The sequence below is a fragment of the Oryctolagus cuniculus genome, chromosome 1 (assembly GCF_051225735.1).
Source record: "Oryctolagus cuniculus isolate XC-2025 breed Fujian yellow rabbit chromosome 1, ASM5122573v1, whole genome shotgun sequence".
Taxonomy (NCBI): Eukaryota; Metazoa; Chordata; class Mammalia; order Lagomorpha; family Leporidae; genus Oryctolagus; species Oryctolagus cuniculus.
The window spans coordinates 87,898,721-87,916,683 of record NC_142867.1 but is presented as its reverse complement, the minus strand read 5'-3'; the positions used below and the strand labels follow the sequence as shown (position 1 = coordinate 87,916,683).

Below are 17,963 nucleotides of genomic sequence, written 5' to 3'. Positions count from 1 at the left end.
AGGAGGACAGCCTGGAAGTGAAATGAAGAATACATTGGAAGGAAACAACAAGTGAGAAGAGGCTTTTGATGGTTTATCTTTATTTACTGGGACATGCAAAGTGAGTAGAAGGGAAGAGAATAAGATATTTATCCTGGGTCCTGATGGCGGCAGCTGTGTTAATGCCTTCCCAGGGGCTGTCTACAACAGTTGGTTAGGCTGAATAAGGAGCTGAAGCATAGCCATAAAGTGCTGAGTCATGTCATTTGCAGCCATAGAACCCTCACTGTGCTCACAGGACTGTAGACACTTGAGAAATACCTGAAAGAAAACCTAGTTTAATCCTTCATACTGGGACAGTGTCACGGCAAAGTGGATTAAGCCACCACTTGCCATGTCCACATCCCATTTTGGAGAGTCAGTTCAAGTCCTGGCTACTCCGCTGCCCATCTAACTCTCTGCTAATGCATCTGGTAGGCAGCAGATGGTCGCCCATGTATTTGGGCCACTGCTGCCCACATGGGAGACCCAAATGGAGTTCCTGACTCCTGGCTTTGACCTGGCCCAGCCCTGGCTGTTGTGGGCATTTGTGTAGTTGACTAGTAGATAGAAGATCTCTCTCTTTCCCTCTGCCTTTCAAATAAATAAATCTTTATTTAAAAAAAAAAAAAATCCCCCTAACCTTCTATAAAATTCCCATCAGAAAGTCATCCAATTATTTTTCTTAATTATTTTCAGTATCAGGAGACTTCAAATTTCTAAAAAGTTCCAGCATCTTTGACTCCTTCTAGCAGTTCCCATATAAATGAACAAGTCATTGCCATGGCCCATGAGTGAAGTGACTAGTTTATAACTTTTTGAGTGTTTCTCAGTTTTCAGAGATGGATCCCAAATGACATTCATTCAAGCAAGCCAGCATTTGCTTGATTTACGTTTTAATTTTCCTGCTAAGGTGGGTTTTTGATTTTTCAGATGTTTTGTTTTTCAAAGCCACTTAGGTAGCAAATATATTTACCTACTTTTAAAGATGTATGTTGCCATGGTAGAGGAGAAATAGAAAGGTAAGACCTCCAGACTGTATCATAGCATCAAGCTTTATAATAAGCTGAAATGCTGGAGGAAGGAGATGGTCTCCTACATGTTCTGATTGTCTGCGTCTGTCATTAAGAGCCATCTCCATATTTCCAGAGTCACAAGGACCTCACACTTCATATTGTTTCAACAGGTGCCATATGTCAAATGCCCCTTCGTATAGCAGGGACTGCTGAGTTGTGCCAAACCGCACAGAAAAATAGCAAACAGACTGAATGAGCAATCAGAATCGGGTCCCAGGAGGTGTAAAAGCCCCAGTTTCAGCCTCCCCGGGAAAGTGAGGTAGCCTCCTGCAGGGCTTGAGGGGCAGCCCTGCTATAATTGGACGCAGCTCTGTCCCTGTGAAGTGTGACCAGCTGAAACCAGCCACTGGAGGGGCTGAGGACACACAGGTAGTCAGAGCTTTCCTTCCCCTGCTCCCTGCCAATGGTTACCCCTGCACTGGGTTGCGACTCTACCTCTGGGCAGCAGCGGCCAGTTAATAACGCAGCTAGAATGGAAAGCAAAAATCAGTGCCATGTGCGGTAGGCAGGAGGTAATTACATTGCACTTGTTTAATTAAGTTTCACTTTCTGGTTGCCTTGAGGGAACTGTAGGGAAGGGATTCTTGGAGCCCCCCCCTCTTTTTTACTCTGTTCTCCCCCTCCCAGGCTAGAAACAGCAATTCCACATTGTGTTGAAATGGATATGCTGTGTTTGTATTGGCTGAATTAAGCATCTGTAATCATATATTTCCTCTCTTTTGTCTCTTTGTGCCGCAGCCTTAATATGTGGGACAGGAATTTCATTTAATGGAGACATAAATTTTCTATTGTCTTAGGGCTTATTTAAGCCAGCTCCTCTCCATTAGAATGCTTTTCTGAAGCTTTAGGCATCAGCTCAGCTCTGACTCCACTGTTGTTTCCCACCATTTTCTTCAAATACCACGTGTATTCCGTGGAAATGCAGGGAGCTGATACATTTGTTACATGTGTAAGGCAGTCTGCTTTCCTCTCCTGGTGTTGCACATACATGCAGTTTTACACTGGGGAGGTACAGTTTCTCAGAAGGCTGTACAGGAGGACTGCAGCCTTCCTCAGCAGGCTGCAAGGCCGTCCCTTCTCTTCATAGTTATCTGTAGACCTGTTACATGGAAAAATATATGATATGCTCAATGGAAGACTGACTTTTCCATAAGCTTATGGTTTAGTAAGCCTCAAATATTTCTAAATTTATGTACCTTGAGTATTAATTCTGCCATAGAAAGGGCTCATTTTACACATTTTTACATATTTGATATTCACTGAGGCATATCCCTGGCAAAATACCCAGCCACATAAGTGCAAATGCCCAGCACAGTACAAGAAACCTACTATAAGTACATTTTGCCATTCAGTACCTAGCTATGAATATGTCAAACCATTATTAGATTCTATTCTTGTGGTTAGGACACTATTTGAAACTTGTAAGCTATTCTGAGTTACAATTAATTAATTAGGGAGAGATGTGATCACTTGCACTTATCAGTGAAGGCCATACTCACACCAATGTATTCTTTTTACGACTGCCATGGGTGAAGTGCAGCTTAGCACCTACAGAGGTGGGACGTAGTCTTGCCTGGTGAGTGGCATCACCAGGTTATGCTCCATGCTCCTTTTCTTTTGAACAGGGTTTCTCTCTGCAGACTTCAGTACGATGCTGCTGCATCCTGTGCCACACTGTAGTTATTCACTTGGAGGTTTACACCATGCCCATGAGTAATGCATGGGGAAAATATTTGTTATTTTTCTGCCACTGCCAACTCTCCCCTCCTATTCCAAGCACTGAGGCAAGAAAAGGGCCCCCACTTTTCTGCCAAGTTTGATTGACTAAAGTGCTTTCCTTGGAGCATTCATGGTCTGGCAATTGCTTAACCTCTTTTGTAGCTAGGCTTTTTCTGTAGCTGGGTCTAAACGTCAGTTAACACTGGGTGTTTTGTGCACCAGCAAGCACACCATACAGTTTATGTCACAACTTGAAATGCATTGATTTTGTTAGGTTATTACATATCCTTGCAATTGTTAAGTCCTGGTCGGCTGTTAACTTTTTGAAAGCCAGAGGATCCTGCCCTTAGATGTCTTCTCCTTATAGAGTGTAATACATCTGTGATACCACACTTGGCATATTAAATATGACCTTGCAAGGTCAATTAATTACCCTGTGCAGAAGCAAGATGTGTTGTCTGATAGCTTAGTTGTTTGAGTATCAGAAGCAATAGTTTGCGTTACTTCTATCCTTTTTATTTCTGGAAAATCTTAAGAAGTAATTTTGTCATGATTCCTACTTTGTTAAAATGGCTAGCAAAATTTTAATGTTGAATTTGCAGGCCCACCTTTAAAAGCTTGTAAGATATAACTTGAAACTATAGCATGGGAGAGCAGCTAAGGAGAGATTCCAAGATGAGTAAAGTAAATTGAAGGGAAATGGAATCGGTTTGTCCAGTATGACTAAGAGGGTCAGGAATAGAACCTGATTCCTAATAAAACACATTTTTGCGTGGGTGGCACGAAAGAACAGGACATGTTAACAATCAGAAAGAACTCAAGCTCAGCCATAAAGCATATTTGTACACACTGGTGCGTATTGTGTTCAAATGAGTTATTTTTGCCTCCATCTGTTCCAATACACATTCCTGCCAGAGGTAGGTATTGGTTTGGAGACTTTTCCTCCAGAAGCATGCAATAGTCAGAGTTTCCAGATACAGAACTGAGTAGGGGTCCCACTGTCGTAAAAAGAGAAAATCAAAGCAAACAGGCTAATGGGTTCCACGCTTTGTCATTAATTCTCTAGCAGCTGACATCTTGGTTTGTGAGGGGGCTTTCCAAAGGTTATGGACCTGAAGCCTGTGCATGGGGCTAGGCTCCCCCAGCCCAGTCTGTGTGGGGATGAACAGTTGCCTAGGCAAATACAGGGATACTCAAAAATGCTGCCGCCTCTCAAGGTACAGAATCCAGAGCAGGGATCTGGCTTTTCTTTGAATTGTAATTCTAACTAACATTTATTTCAGAGGGATTTTTATACATGATCTCAGTTTTCCCCCCAGAAAGCCTCCAAGAAGAAAGTATCTTAATCCACTAATAGTACAGATCCTGTATGAGGGCAGAAACAAACTCAGGAAGATGGTGCCACGCACAAGGCTGCATGACTAATAAATAAGAATTGGGTATATTCCAGTGTGGAACTTTGATTCCAATTGGCTGTCCTTTTCATGATACCAGCCACTTTGACTACTCAAAGGGGTCCTTGTAGCCACAAATGCCTTCTTCCACACCTGCAGAGCACAAGTGCAGACTCTGAAGGAGTTTCTCTTGTGCTTAGGGGAGAGGTAAAATGTCAGAATCACATCCCACCTTTCCCTTCTTTCAAAACTATGTTACTTTCCCCTGGGATGAACATTCATCACTGATGTGTGGTCATCTACCTCTTAGATCCCCACCTTTTTTTTTTTTTTTTTTTAAGATTTACAGAGAGGGTAGAGAGAGGTAGAGACAGAGAGGTTTTCCATCCACTGGTTCACTCCCTAGATGGCCAAAACGGACGGAGCTGCGCCGATCCGAAGCCAGGAGCCAGGAGCTTCTTCCCAGTCTCCCACATGGGTGCAGGGCCCAAGGACTTGGGCCATCTTCCACTGCTCTCCCAGACCACAGCAGAGAGCTGGATAGGAAGAAGAGCATCCGGGACTAGAACCAGTGCCCATATGGATGCTGGTGCTTCAGGCCAGGCCTTTAACCTGCTGCGCCACAGCGCCGGCCCTAATCCCCACCTTTCAGCACCTGACTTCCTTTTAAGGTGCTGTGTATAATACAGTAATAGTCTGATTTTTCTGTAAGATACACAAATATTTTTTGATTGAGAAACATTTTAGAAATGCCAAACATATCATTGTGATGAAATAACAGTGACTAATATTGCTGTTAAATTGTTGGAATTATAATGGCTTTAACCTTTTTTTTTTTATTCAATGTGTTTATTCCAGTCTGTTTTATCTTGCCTTTTAAATGGCCTTATTGGCTCTGAAACATTAACAAACAATGTTGGTCTCTCTCATGGATTTCCTTCTTGCATTTATCAGCCATCAGCAGTATTTTCAAAATATATCTGAATTAGAGATGGCATTGTGGAAAGCATTTTTACTGATTTCTAATAAAAGGAAACTGAATAAATCAGAATTGATTAATGAGCTGATATTATACCCTATTTGATGGTGAATAAAATTGCTCTTGAGAAATAAATTATGTAGATATTACAATACCGTACTGCACTCGACCCAATCAACTAAACATAACTAAAATAGAAAATTCTGAACCTCTTTTTTATTTTTTAACTGCTGGAGAAGCAGTTTACTGCTAGAGAATAGGATAATGATTATTATCAAACCTGTCCAGACAGAGATCAATAAAACATAGGTGCAAAGGAAACAGGAATTCTTTAGCTTATTAGTGGACACAAAGAAGTGCAGGAATGTGAGATTTTGGTAAATCATGAAAATATGGCACCCACAGCTAAACACTCAAAACTTGCCATTGCTTGGGTAATAAAACAGATCACTAAAACAATGATAAAGAAACATTTAAATTTTCAATTAAGAATAAATAGAAATGGTGAAAAATGAGAAAACAAAATTAGTCAAAATCTTGGAGAATTTGTTTGCTTTTATTTTTGTGAATGTTATTTATGCAGTAAATAATAATTCCAGTTGTAAGTTAAGTTGATCTCTGAGGACATTAAATCAGCACAATTAGATAAGTAAATAATTGAATTAGTGACTAAACTCTGTTTTATCATAGTTTCCCCTAGCAATTTCTAATCTGCCATCTCAATGTCATCCTTTTACTGACGCAGGTCAGTGGGCATCAAATTTCAGTGACTATCAGCATGCCCTATGATGCTGGGCAAAATGGAGACTTGTAGGTTCAGTCATTGTTGGGTAAAACCCCTGAAGATACAGGGATTTCAGCCCACTGATTGAAAACACCACCATAAAAGATTAGCCAGTAGGGAAATGGTACTTGGAACCAGGGAATGCAATTGACTCTATGAATCCTGACCCTAGCAAATACACATTTTTAAGGTTAAATTTTTGTTCATGATGATACATTAGAAATCTGTTATATTAGCATGTTGGTGGAGAAAAATTACAAACTAGTTGGTCACTTATAATTCACTTTTTTGAATGTGCAGTGATAAGAATGACCTAATTCAGCTCTTCGATGTTTAGAGAGGAGCAGTATAAGGCTCGGAGAGTTGCAGTCATGTTATATTGCTGGCTGATGACCAAAAAAGATATTTTATCCTTTCCATTTATTATTTTGCCTTTTTCCAAATTTCTCTGAAAATGGCCTACTAGTATCAAAAAGGCCTGGGTACTCCAAGTGCCCGTTAGCTAATGATTTTGCCTAATACAGAAAAATAAAATTGGAGGCTTTGCATAAGCATAAGCAAATCTATGGACTATAGAATATGTCTTGCCCTTTGTCTTCAAAGATCTTTTGAACCATTAAATGGAATGATGATGTTGAGTTGCTATAGGCATAAAATTTGAAATAAATTATGAGACTCCATGATATGCTAGATTGGTTTTCCTGTCAGAAAGATACTTGGTATCTCTTAGGCTTGTCAGAGTTGCCCTCTTCCCCGAAACCTCTTCCAGGCCAGCTCTCTGCTGTGGCCAGGGAGTGCAGTGGAGGATGGCCCAGGTGCTTGGGCCCTGCACCCCATGGGAGACCAGGAGAAGCACCTGGCTCCTGCCTTCGGATCAGCGTGGTGCGCTGGCCGCAGTGCGCCGGCAGCGGCAGCCATTGGAGAGTGAACCAACGGCAAAAGGAAGACCTTTCTCTCTGTCTCTCTCTCTCACTGTCCACTCTGCCTGTCAAAAAAAAAAAAAAAAAAAAAAGAGTTAATTGGCATCTTATTTGATCTGCCTCCCTACTAAATCATTAGGGTTTTGAAAAATTTGGTTTGTTTTCCTACAAACAACAACAACAAAAACATTGTTTGAAACAAAAGAGATTACAAATGGGGATTTTTTATTCCTCCCCTCATCTTACAGTGTTTCTGGAACTAGGTCATTACTAGTGTTGATTTAGTAACTGAGTAATATCAAGGCTGAGCATCACTATTTCATGGTTCTCTTGCCCTTTCTCTACCAGTCTAAAACAACAGGGGTCACATCAGTACTCAAAGCAGGATGGAGGGAAAAGGAGTGGGATCAGCACAGTTGATTCTTTGATCAGAAAGACTGAAGGTTTCGCAGAAGATCTCCCTCGACCACCAAGCATCCCTCTTATTGGCCAGAACTGTACCACATCTCCATTCCAACAACTAGAAACGCTAGGATAAGAAATGCTTTGCTTTAGCTGCTAAAAAGGCAATGGGCCTTGGAGAAGAGGGTTGAGAATGGGTGTGGTGTGACAGAGCATCTGACATTCTCTTGGTTCTCAAAGCAACTCCTGTTAGTCCAGTGTCACCTGAATACAGATTGGGTCTCGAGGGGCAACTCCAGCTCCAGACATTCCCCCTTCTCTTCTCTTCTACTCCCTTCCTTCTGGACTCTCTAAATCAGAGTGCCCTAACTCCTCTTCCCTTTGCACAAACCACACAGAATGACTGGCAGATGTCCAACAACATGTCCTCCCTACCTCTTTAGAAGAATGATTTTTTGAAAAAAGCTTTTTTGTTTGAAAGTCAAGCGGCAGGGTGCCGGATTCTGTCCCGGTTGCCCCTCTTCCAGGCCAGCTCTCTGCTGTGGCCAGGGAGTGCAGTGGAGAATGGCCCAAGTACTTGGGCCCTGCACCCCATGGGAGACCAGGAGAAGCACCTGGCTCCTGCCATCGGATCAGCGTGGTGCGCCGGCCACAGCGTGCCGGCAGCGGCGGCCATTGGAGGGTGAACCAACGGCAAAGGAAGACCTTTCTCTCTGTCTCTCTCACTGTCCACTCTGCCTGTCAAAAAAGAAAAAAAAAAAAAAAGTCAAGCGGGCAGGAGGATGAAGAGATTAATCTTCCATCTGCTGGTTCACTTTCCTGAAAGAATACTAAGGAGCTGGCATTGTGGTACAACAGGTTAAATGGCTGCTTGGGGTGCCTGTATTCCATAGTAGAGTGCTGGAGACATTATCCCACCTCTGTTTCTAATCCAGTTTCCTGCTAATGCTCCTGGGAGGCAACTGATGATGACCCAAGCACTTGGTTTCCTGCCACCCATGGACGAGACCTTGATGGAGTTTGTAGCTCCTGGTTTCTCTGTGACACAGCCTCAGCTGTTGCAGCTATGAGGAGTGAACCAGCAGATGGACGATCTCTCTCGATTTCCCCATCTCTGTCACTCTGCCTTTCAAATAAATAAAACTTTTTTAATTAAAAAGGTCATCAAATAAAGAGTAAGTACTGAGTCAACATGACATACTGATACTGTAAAAAAAAAAAAGTATTCTAAGTCAGTATCTTGAGAGTATATCCTAAGGCTTTTCTTCAGGTAGCTTTTACATTGAACCATAAAAAGATTAAAGATATATTCTTCTGCTGGGCTCAGGCTCTGTCAGTCATATTGAGATTATGCAGCAATGGAGGTGCTGACACTTTTACTGAGCAGAGTAAAGGTCTTCCAAGCAGGCAACTGGTGGATGATAATACCTTGACTTGCCAGGTATGTTGGTGGCTACCCTTGGCTGGGAGATTGGCTCTCTCCTTGATTTTGACTGTTTTTGTGTGTGTTGGAGAAATCTTATGAGTCATGCTACCCTGTCCAGCTTGGTAGAGTTTGAAGGAGCCTCTGAACTGTTGCATAAAACGGATTTTGCCAATGGTTGTCTTCAGCATACCCATAAGGAGAAAGGCTAGTCAGCGTATGCATGGAAATTCTAGACAAACAACTGAAGCTAGAGACACCTCTGTGTATAAACGCTTCCAGATGGAGACGAGGTTTCCACTTCACTCTTCACAATTTTCCTTCTAGAGACTTATTGAGACAGAAGCACTGGAGCAAAGTGCATTAGAATCATTGGCCCTGGTTTCCCTTCTGAGTGAAGCCGACTTCCAGTTGCAGGGGGAAAGCACTGTCTAAAAAATAAATCTTAATGTATTCCCTGTCATCTATCAACACATGCTTCTCAGAAGAAGAGAAAGAAAATCCATCTGAGGAAACCAGGACGGAGTTGGTGGAACATCTTGAAGGGGGCTGGTCTTCTCTGAGCAAATTAAAAAGACATGCAGGCGGCCTTAAGGAAGACTCTGTGGTTGTCAAGCAGAGTAGCATAAAGGAGGAACTTCAAGCTGTAGGTTCAAAACAACACTCTGCCGTTATTTGTACCATGAACTTGTTAGGTTTATTGTCACACTTTGCATGAGTTCTGAACAGAGTTCAGGATATAAAAAAAAAGGAAAAATTCTTGGACCCGCAAAAAAAATGCCATGAAATATTCCTAGCTCTTACCCAGCAGATCCTCCTCCTTCTACTGCTTCCTGTACATAAGGCAAGGATACCAACATTTGCCTGAAGCAAAAACACATGTATTTCAACCAAATAAATAAATAAAAAGGAATGAAAGTCTGAGTACACCATGTTGCTCTTACTCTTACCGGCTGACTCCTATTAGGCCTCTTGTTATTTTTAAAATTTCTTTTAGGCCCTGGGCAGATGGGCCTCTGTTAATGAGTGATTTAGAATCTGCTGATAGTGGCTGGAAAGGAGCATGAAGGGATATTTAACGTCTTTGTTCACCGGGTGAGAGCCCAGGATTCCTGGGCTCAGGTGTCTACCCAGTCAGTGGTGGTGGGACCTGCACCCTTGTCCAGCAAGTGAGCGTGATTTCTCTCTGGGGAAGACAGATGCAAGTCCCAGGTAATGGGACTGAAGAGAATGTTGGCCTCCCAGCTCCTGTGCGCCAGGGCAGTGGATAACAACAGGATGTGGCTTTGAAACACATGTAAGCTGCTTCAAGCTGCCTCTTTCAGTTTCATTCTTTTTTAAGGCACTTAGAAAATAGGATCCACATCTTTGAGGCAAACATTTTCTCTTGCTATTGGTGTTTTTTGGTTTTTGTTTTGTTTTGGTTTTTTTGTTTTGTTTTGTTTTTGGGTTTTTTTTTTTTTTTTTGGTCACAGTTTCATCTTATATGAGGACTGATCCATTCAGGTACCTCAATTAGTACCAATATATGTTGAATTGATACAACATACAAATGGAAACATGGGATAGTCATGAAGTAGGCAGAACACAATGCACCCTAGAGAAGTTTCACTTTATGTAAATATGAAAATGGATCGTGCTCATCATCCATTAAGGATGTTAAAGCCACTTCACTGCTGTGCTTTGGACTTAGCTGATGGTTTGAATGAATAGAACTGAAAGATAAGAAGAACCATAAACACAACATGATAAAAATTAAATACATTTAGTTCTAAATTGTTTTTAAAGAAGTTGTGACATTTGAGCAGGCCATCAAATTAAGATCAAATTAGGATCAAGTAGACAAATCTACATGCACTTTTATCACAGCAGAGACTGGAGGAAATGCAAAGGAAGCAAACTGATGTGTTTTCATTGTTATTCCAGACTTCACCCTCCCTTCACTGTCCTCTTAGCTCCTTTTTCTGATCCATTCTTTTACCCTCTGTTCCTGGCTGTCTTTCCTACCCCTGCCTGTCTCCCTTTCTCCTCTTCCCTTCCTTTCACTATAGCCTTCTCTCCCATAGGAGAGAAAAGATGTGTACAAGGCAGTGTCAGGGTTGTTGAATAGAGAAATAAGTACTAGATTTTTTTTTTCATTTCAAGTTTGGAGTTGTCCTTGTACTTGAAATATGCACATGATAAAAAGGGGTTGCTATTTGAGTTCACATTGTCTTGAAAACACTGAAGACTCTTTTCTAGTATTTGTCCACAAGGAAGACTTTCTTGGATTGAAGACTATAATTATACTTGATGAACAAATACCTTGGAAGGGAATTCATTCCAAGTCATGTAACAAAGATTCAATTTGATGTGTATTTACTAAATGCCTAATGTGCCCATGCATCTTTTATTCATTTATAATAACAAGATATAGTGAGTCTGTAGTCTGTGCCAGCCTATACTTGAAGTTGAACATCTAAGAAGCTCCATGATTCCTATTCTCAAGAACTTACATTCTAATGGAGGGGAGAAGAGTGTAAAAACCATCAATTACAGGGTGACAAGAAAGGGTTCTAAATAGCACAAAGAGCTGTGATTTTAAACAAATGATGCAAACCAGTTATCTTTTGCTAAATGAGATAGATGACTACTGGAAATTTGGCAATAAAGCAAACTTTATATAAATTGCAATATTTTCCTACAACTCCATTATAAAATTAGAAAGGTTTTCTCATAGAGAAGGCTCCTAAAATGCTGAATACAAAACTTGGAATCGCAGCCAACACTGCCCTGTGCCTCTGTGTGGCCTGCTGAAGATTTTATTTTCCCAAGGTAATCCCTGCTTTCATTTGCAGTTCCCATCTTGCCACTCACTGCTTTCTTCTTGACGTACTTGTCTCACTGTGGGATTGCCCTACCTTGGGAGCAGAAGTATCCCTTCCTTTCTTACTGAGTGTCTTGTGTCTTAGCCTGCTCTGGACTTTAGTTCCCCTTCCTTCCTGTCTGTTGAAATATTGATGGCATCTAATAGAGCAAAGCAAGATGCATTCCAGCCTAATATGCTTCTGTGGCTTCACATGTATAAGATGAGTAACTTCCTATCTTTGTCCAGCTCAAGAATGAACTAAGATGAAGAATGTCCCTTTATTCATTCATTCAGTGAATATTTATTGACTGCCTACCACGTACTGCCAGAAACACAGTTCCTGACTTCAGGAGCCTGCCACAGAGTGTGGGAAGACAGCATTCATTATTTATTGGTTTCTAATTGTGATAACACTACAAAGAACAAATGTAGGTTTCTATGAGTATGGATAGAAAGGGAGCTGACTTTGGAAGATTTGAAAAGATCAGAAAGGGTTTCCCTGAGAAGGTGATATTTAAGCTGATATTTGAAGGAGAAGTAGAACTTGCTCCAGACAGAGGAAAGAGTAAAGGCGCTGGGGCAGAAAAAAGCATTGTGGTTTTCAGGCACTTCCAGATCAGACTGTGAAAGGGATATGAGGGGCTGGCATTGTGGTGTAGTAGGTTAAGCCACCCCTTGCGGTGTTGGCATCACATGTGAGTGCCGATTCAAGTCCTGGTTGTTCCACTTCCAATCCAGCTTCCTGCTCGTGTGCCTGGGAAAGCAGCAGAAGATGGTCCAAGTGCTTGGGCCCATGCCATTTATGTAGGAGACCTGGATGGAATTCCTGACTCTTGGCTTTGGCCTGGCCAATGCAGCCATTTGGGGAATGAACCAGCATATGGAAATTCAATGCCCCCCCCCTCCTTTTCTCTCTCTGCCTTTCAAATAAATAAATCAGAAAAAAAAAAAAAAAGAGAAATGGAACTAATTACATGGGCTCTGGAATCAGACTTTCCAAGTCGAGACACTAGGTTCCCAGCTATCCTCTTTAAGAAACGTTTTGTGGGAATTAAAAAATAGCCTGCTTTACTGAGGATAATAATAATAAAAAAATTATCCCGACCAAGGTAAAGGTCTGGAGAGTCGCCACAGAGGGTTGGTACAGGTGCTCAGTGAGATCATCCCAGGTGGAACCCCGTGCACCTTCAGCTCCGTTCTTGGCCTGTAGCTTTATCCTTCCCTCCTCTGGACACAGTGGCTGCAGCCACAGGCGTCCTGGCCTCATCCCTGCAGGAGGAAGGAGGGAAATGTGTGATGCCCGCTACTTTTATCAGAAAAATCCGAAGTTTCCCGGAGGCCCTCGAGTAGACTTCTGCCTGTGTGTCCTTGGCCAGAACACAAGCCAGAAAAATAAGGGGAGAGGAAGTGAGAAGAATGTAGGTCTTCTAATCCCAGTAAGGAAGGCAGCAGGTGGAGGTGACTGGGAATGTGTGCTGATGTCCTCAGCAGCACCGAACACCACCGCTTTCTAGCGTTATGATCTCGGGCAGGTCACGGAACTTCTCCAGCTCCTCACGTGCAAACTGGGACTCACAGCAAGTGTCCCCACCTCAATAGGCTGTTAGGCGGTTAACTGAAATCATTTCGTTGCCCAGCGCTTAGTAAGCACTTGGTCCCTGTGCATACCACTGCGTCCTTGACAGGTGTGCAGCACCGACTAGCTTAGGAAGAGCTTTGTAAGTGCAACAGGTAATTTTGTGTTTGGCGTCAGGAGAAGGTTCTAAAGGACTGTAGACAGGAAGGTGGCATGGTCATAGTTGTGTTTTCAAAAGAGCCCTCCATTTCTCCTCTGGTTGTTACATTGCGAAATTTCAGCCCAATGCTTCACTTTCCTGTCTTTGCTCTTTGGCAGCTTTGCCTTTGAGTCTTACTTTGGCAATCTCAGTTGTTTTGAGATGTGTGAAATTCGAATCAAATGCAGGTGTTTTCATTCCTTTGATTTTTTTTAAGAGCTTTTTAACTTGGGGCAGTTTAATACCAGAATATCAACATACTTTTATCAAGATTTTCAAACTCATTTGGCTGATAGTGCACTTACAGCATAGGAAAAAAAAATCCCAAAGATTTTCTTGGGCTTCCTTGAACTACTGCCCTACTATTAGGAGCAAGGGCAAGCTTACATGTTTTTTAAAAAAAGCGCTGCAACATTCCTTTCACACTCCCACTCGCCCCTGAGGTTCTTCCACTTCCTTCCTCTGGCTTTTTTTAGAAGCAAGTGTGTTTTTCTCACGTCCGGCAACAAAGGATGTTTTGTGCCGATACTGAGGTTTGTGTGTGTGACTGACTTTAGAATTCTTTCTAGAAAGTGCGATTACTATTTGCATAGAACGAGTAGAATTTTATCTTAAGTGAACCTCTCAGAGGATTGTTTGTTTTTGCATGGATTTGACACCATTTCAGATCACTTTCCCCTATGTTTTTAAATAATCCTAATCGAATCTTAAAATTCCTTCCCAAGTCCCATACAAGTTCTTATCTCTTAAAGAGAATGTTCCAGTGATGGTTTCAGGATATTGTGTTTATTTCTAGATACCATGTTTAAGAGTTCTCATCTCTTTCTTCACTGTGTTTGGCGATATCAGAATGAGAAGGGACATAGTGACTGTCCCTAAGCTTCGGTGACTTTCACAGAGGAAAGCTCTGGGCAGCAGAGTGTCCCATCCTGGGGCTCTGACATGCCTTGACATTAGGTGTTTCCATCTGATTGTAATTCCTGAGCAATGAGACCAGACTGAATAAACTGAATTCTCAGATGGCTGAGAATTGTATCATAAATCCTACGAGAGAATTTACCTCTCCATTGTCAGGTAATATAAATCATGTAAAACATGCTGAGATGGCTTCGCCTTTCCTTGAGGAGAATTGGGGTTTACTTCCTAGGTTTTCTGTCTCGACAAACAGAAAGATTAAATGAGTCTCTGAAGATTTCAGATGCATTTTGGTGGCTCATCTCTGTCAATGTGCTACCAGCAAAAATCCCTGCAATCAATATATTACGAAGAGGTAACAGCCACAGCTGCTGTAGAAAACAAGCCTGCATTGCAGACACTTCTTGGCTGCTTTAAGTAAATGACAAGCTCTGGGGTCTAGGTACAAAGGTTTCCCCTCTCTGAGATTTCCTCTTCAGGTGGAGTTAAGGACAGGGAGCTTGGATTTCACGACCAAGCTAATGTTGACTATTTTTTGTATTTGTCACATTATATCAACATATCCCAGGTAGCTTTCCATAGCTATTTTAACATTGATTTTCCTCTCCCAAAATAAATCGAAAGATTCTAAAAATCAAAGGCAGTTTTCCTTGGCGTTTTCTGAGAAACAAAAGGAAGCTGTGTGTTGAGGTATTTAGGGGACAAGGGGTGCCCTCACTGATACGTATGATGCAAAATCACTTTTTAGGGGTCTCTTTCCTATGTTGAGTGTCTCCTGTAGACAGTCTTTGGTCATTCTTTCCTTGGGGGATTATGCAAAAGAATTTTAAAGCATTTCACTTGACTTTGAGGAACTGAGTATTTATTTAAAGAGACAAGATATGGCAGTGGGAGGCTATGGTGTTGTGAGAACCCAGGCTTTCATGTCAGCAGTCTGAGATGGGATCCTGCCTTTTCCTCTTAACTGGGCAATCATATGCGAGGGTCTTCATGTGGCTCTTCATCTGGAAAATGCAGATAATGAAGATGCTTGCTTCATAGGTTCAAAACAGCAGCGAGGTACAGTTGAGTATGAACAAGACTGAAGCCAGATTGTGTGTGTTTAAATCCCAGTTGTACTGTTTATAGCTCGTGACCTTGCACAAGTTGCATGTAACCTTCCTGTGCCAGAGCTGCCTCATCTAAAGATTGCAGGAGTGTTGCGACTCACCTCGTAGGGCTGTGATGCGTATTGAAAGCATTGGTAAAGGTAAACTGCCGGGAACAATGCCTTGCACAAAACTTTTAGGATTTGCTTTCACTATTGGGATTAGGTATTATGCATGGGGAGTACTTGACATCTATGTAGGAGGTATCTACTTATTAAACAGAGAACTCAACACAGTGTGTAGTACATTTATAGTACACAAAAATTATTAGTTGACTTCATTATTTATTGCGTATGTCTGTGTGTGTGCATGCTTGTGTATAAAACAAGAGAGACATATTCCCCTATAGTGTGAAGAATATAAGGGTGTACTTACAAAAACTTCTCCAAAAAGTGGGATTAAAAGGTAAGTTTATGAGGCAGGCATTTGGCGTAGTAGTAAGATTCTGCTTGGGATGCCTAGGCTCCATATTGGAATGCCTGATTCGAATCCCTGCTTTACTGCAGATTCTAGTTTCCTGCTAATGCACACCTTGGGAGGCAACAGGTAAAGACTCAAGTAGTTGGGTCTCTGCTACCCTTGTGGGAGACTCTTGAGTTCCCTGCTTCTGGCTTTGGCCTGGCCCAACTCTAGCTGTTGTGGGCATTTGGGGAGTAAACCAGTGTGCAAAATAACTCTCTCTCTCTCTCTCTCCCCCTCTCCCTCTCCCTCTCCCTCTTCTTCCCTCCCCCCCCCTTTCCCACCCTACTCCCTTGCTCCTTCCCTCCCTCTCTCTGCCCATCTTTTTCTCTCTCTGCCTTTCAATAAATTAAATAAAACTTTTTAAAAGAAAAATTTATTTTGGTGCAAAAAAACCCACTTGAAATTCATGTGTACTTTTTCTATAATGTGTATTTTTCATCATGAATTTTGTTAAGATCTATGATATGCTTGGATTTCCAAAGTTTTTGCAATTCCATTTTCCATGAACTTTTTGACATACCCTCATATAATTTTATGAAAGTGTATAAGGAAAAATGGAAAATATTCAGGTTATACATGAGGAGTATCCTTGCTATACTGTTTTGTGTTTAAAAGGTTTGTTTTGTCCATATTTGCGGACTCTCTTTTCCCTTGGTGTTTCTCCAGTAGTTTCAGCCAGGGATGGAATGTCTTACACCTCATAACATGTTTGGGAAATCAAGAGTTAATCACTGATTTTTGTCTCTATCACTGTAGAAATCTAAAAGCCTTGATTTGACTAGAAATCTAAGTATCCCCAAATTCAATTACAAAGCAAAAATTCAGACCTCATAATCCATGTTCCCATACAAATAATATTGTAAAAAAATTCAACCTCAGGCTTATCTATTTCATTACCTTAGAAGAAAAAAAAATGGTACTGTAGAGTATGAATCACCTGCATGATCTTCAGTGTGTGCTCTGAATCCTAGCTGGAAACACATCTCTTTCGCCATGAAAATCCTGCGGATGAGAGGATCATTTTAAATTAAGGAGAGCTAGCAATCTGGGGGATGGTTTTCATTGGGTGACTTCATTCCTAGTTTTTTGGGCAAGATCAAGGGCAAAAGAGAAGGAGTAGTGGTAGGATGGGAACAACCACTGTTATGTGTATGCAGTTTGTAAACACTACATTATTGGCAAGGATAGAAAACAGTATAAAAGCTTTGGCATTTGCTTTACTGTCCCCTCCACTCCTTCCTCTCTCTACCACTCACAAATCAGTCAAGGTAAGGTCCTAGTAACTGCAGTTGTCTCAGTCATTATTCTACAACAGGTACTCGAGAAACTGACAGTAACTTTTTTTATGATCCAAAGCTAGTAATATTATATCAGTTCATTCATTCCACAAACTTTTACTATGTACCAAGCACTCTTCTAGGTGCTAAATATATAGAAATGAAAAACAAATAATTTGCCAACCCTAGGAAGATAGCAAACATACAAACAGGTATTATATGGTGATAAATGCCAAGGAGAGGACTTGTTCCATGCAGAATGGTCCGTAGGATATAAAGGAGTAAGCTGTGTGTCCATCCAGGCAGAGTTCTCAAAGGGAAAGGAACAGTAAATGCAAGGACTCTGAGCCACGAGAGCAAGGAGGCTCTCACTGCACCACAACAAACTAAGAATGATGGGAGCTGAGGTCACAGAGGTAGCAGTAGGACTGTGTAGACCATTCGAAAGGCTTGCTTGTTCTGAGTAATACAGGAAGCAAAGTGGTTTGGGAAGAGCTGTAATAAGACCTAACTTACATTTTTAACGGATTGCTTTGGGTCTTGGATTGAGATAAGTTGAACGTTTTTTGTACTACCATAATTGAAAAATGATGATTTCTTGGAACGAGGTAGTAGCATTTGAAGTAGGAAACATTTGGATTTGGGATATGTTTTGAAGACAAAGCCCATGGGAGGGCCAGAGCATTGGATAAGGCGCATCAGAGAAACAGCAGACCCAAGGGTAACTCAAAATGTGTGGCCTGTGCAACTGGCATTGCCATTTATTAAGCTGGAGAATATCATTGGTATATCACACATGGTGACTTGAGAAGGGGAAGGAAGC

General features: G+C 41.6%; 2 protein-coding genes across 4 annotated transcripts in view; one reads left to right on the top strand and one right to left on the bottom strand.

Moving 5' to 3' along the window:
- MAML2 (mastermind like transcriptional coactivator 2) overlaps positions 1–17,963 on the top strand; it is a 379,493-nt gene that overhangs the window by 76,799 nt on the left and 284,731 nt on the right. The window lies entirely within an intron of this gene.
- The window catches only part of LOC149128512 (uncharacterized), a 47,451-nt gene that overhangs the window by 9,574 nt on the left and 19,914 nt on the right, over positions 1–17,963 (bottom strand). The window contains exons 2-3 of one of the 3 annotated variants that reach the window (XR_016233973.1): positions 16,761–16,865; positions 15,099–15,257 (exon numbers count right to left, since the gene is read on the bottom strand). Coding sequence is in view for 1 of the 3 variants with exons in the window: in XM_089333093.1 (XP_089189219.1) it covers positions 16,761–16,865 (105 nt within the window). In the remaining 2 variants the exon portion in view is untranslated. Of the gene's footprint in view, positions 1–15,098; positions 15,258–16,760; positions 16,866–17,963 lie in introns of those variants that run through there. The other 2 variants (XR_016233974.1, XM_089333093.1) reach the window with 2 other exon arrangements.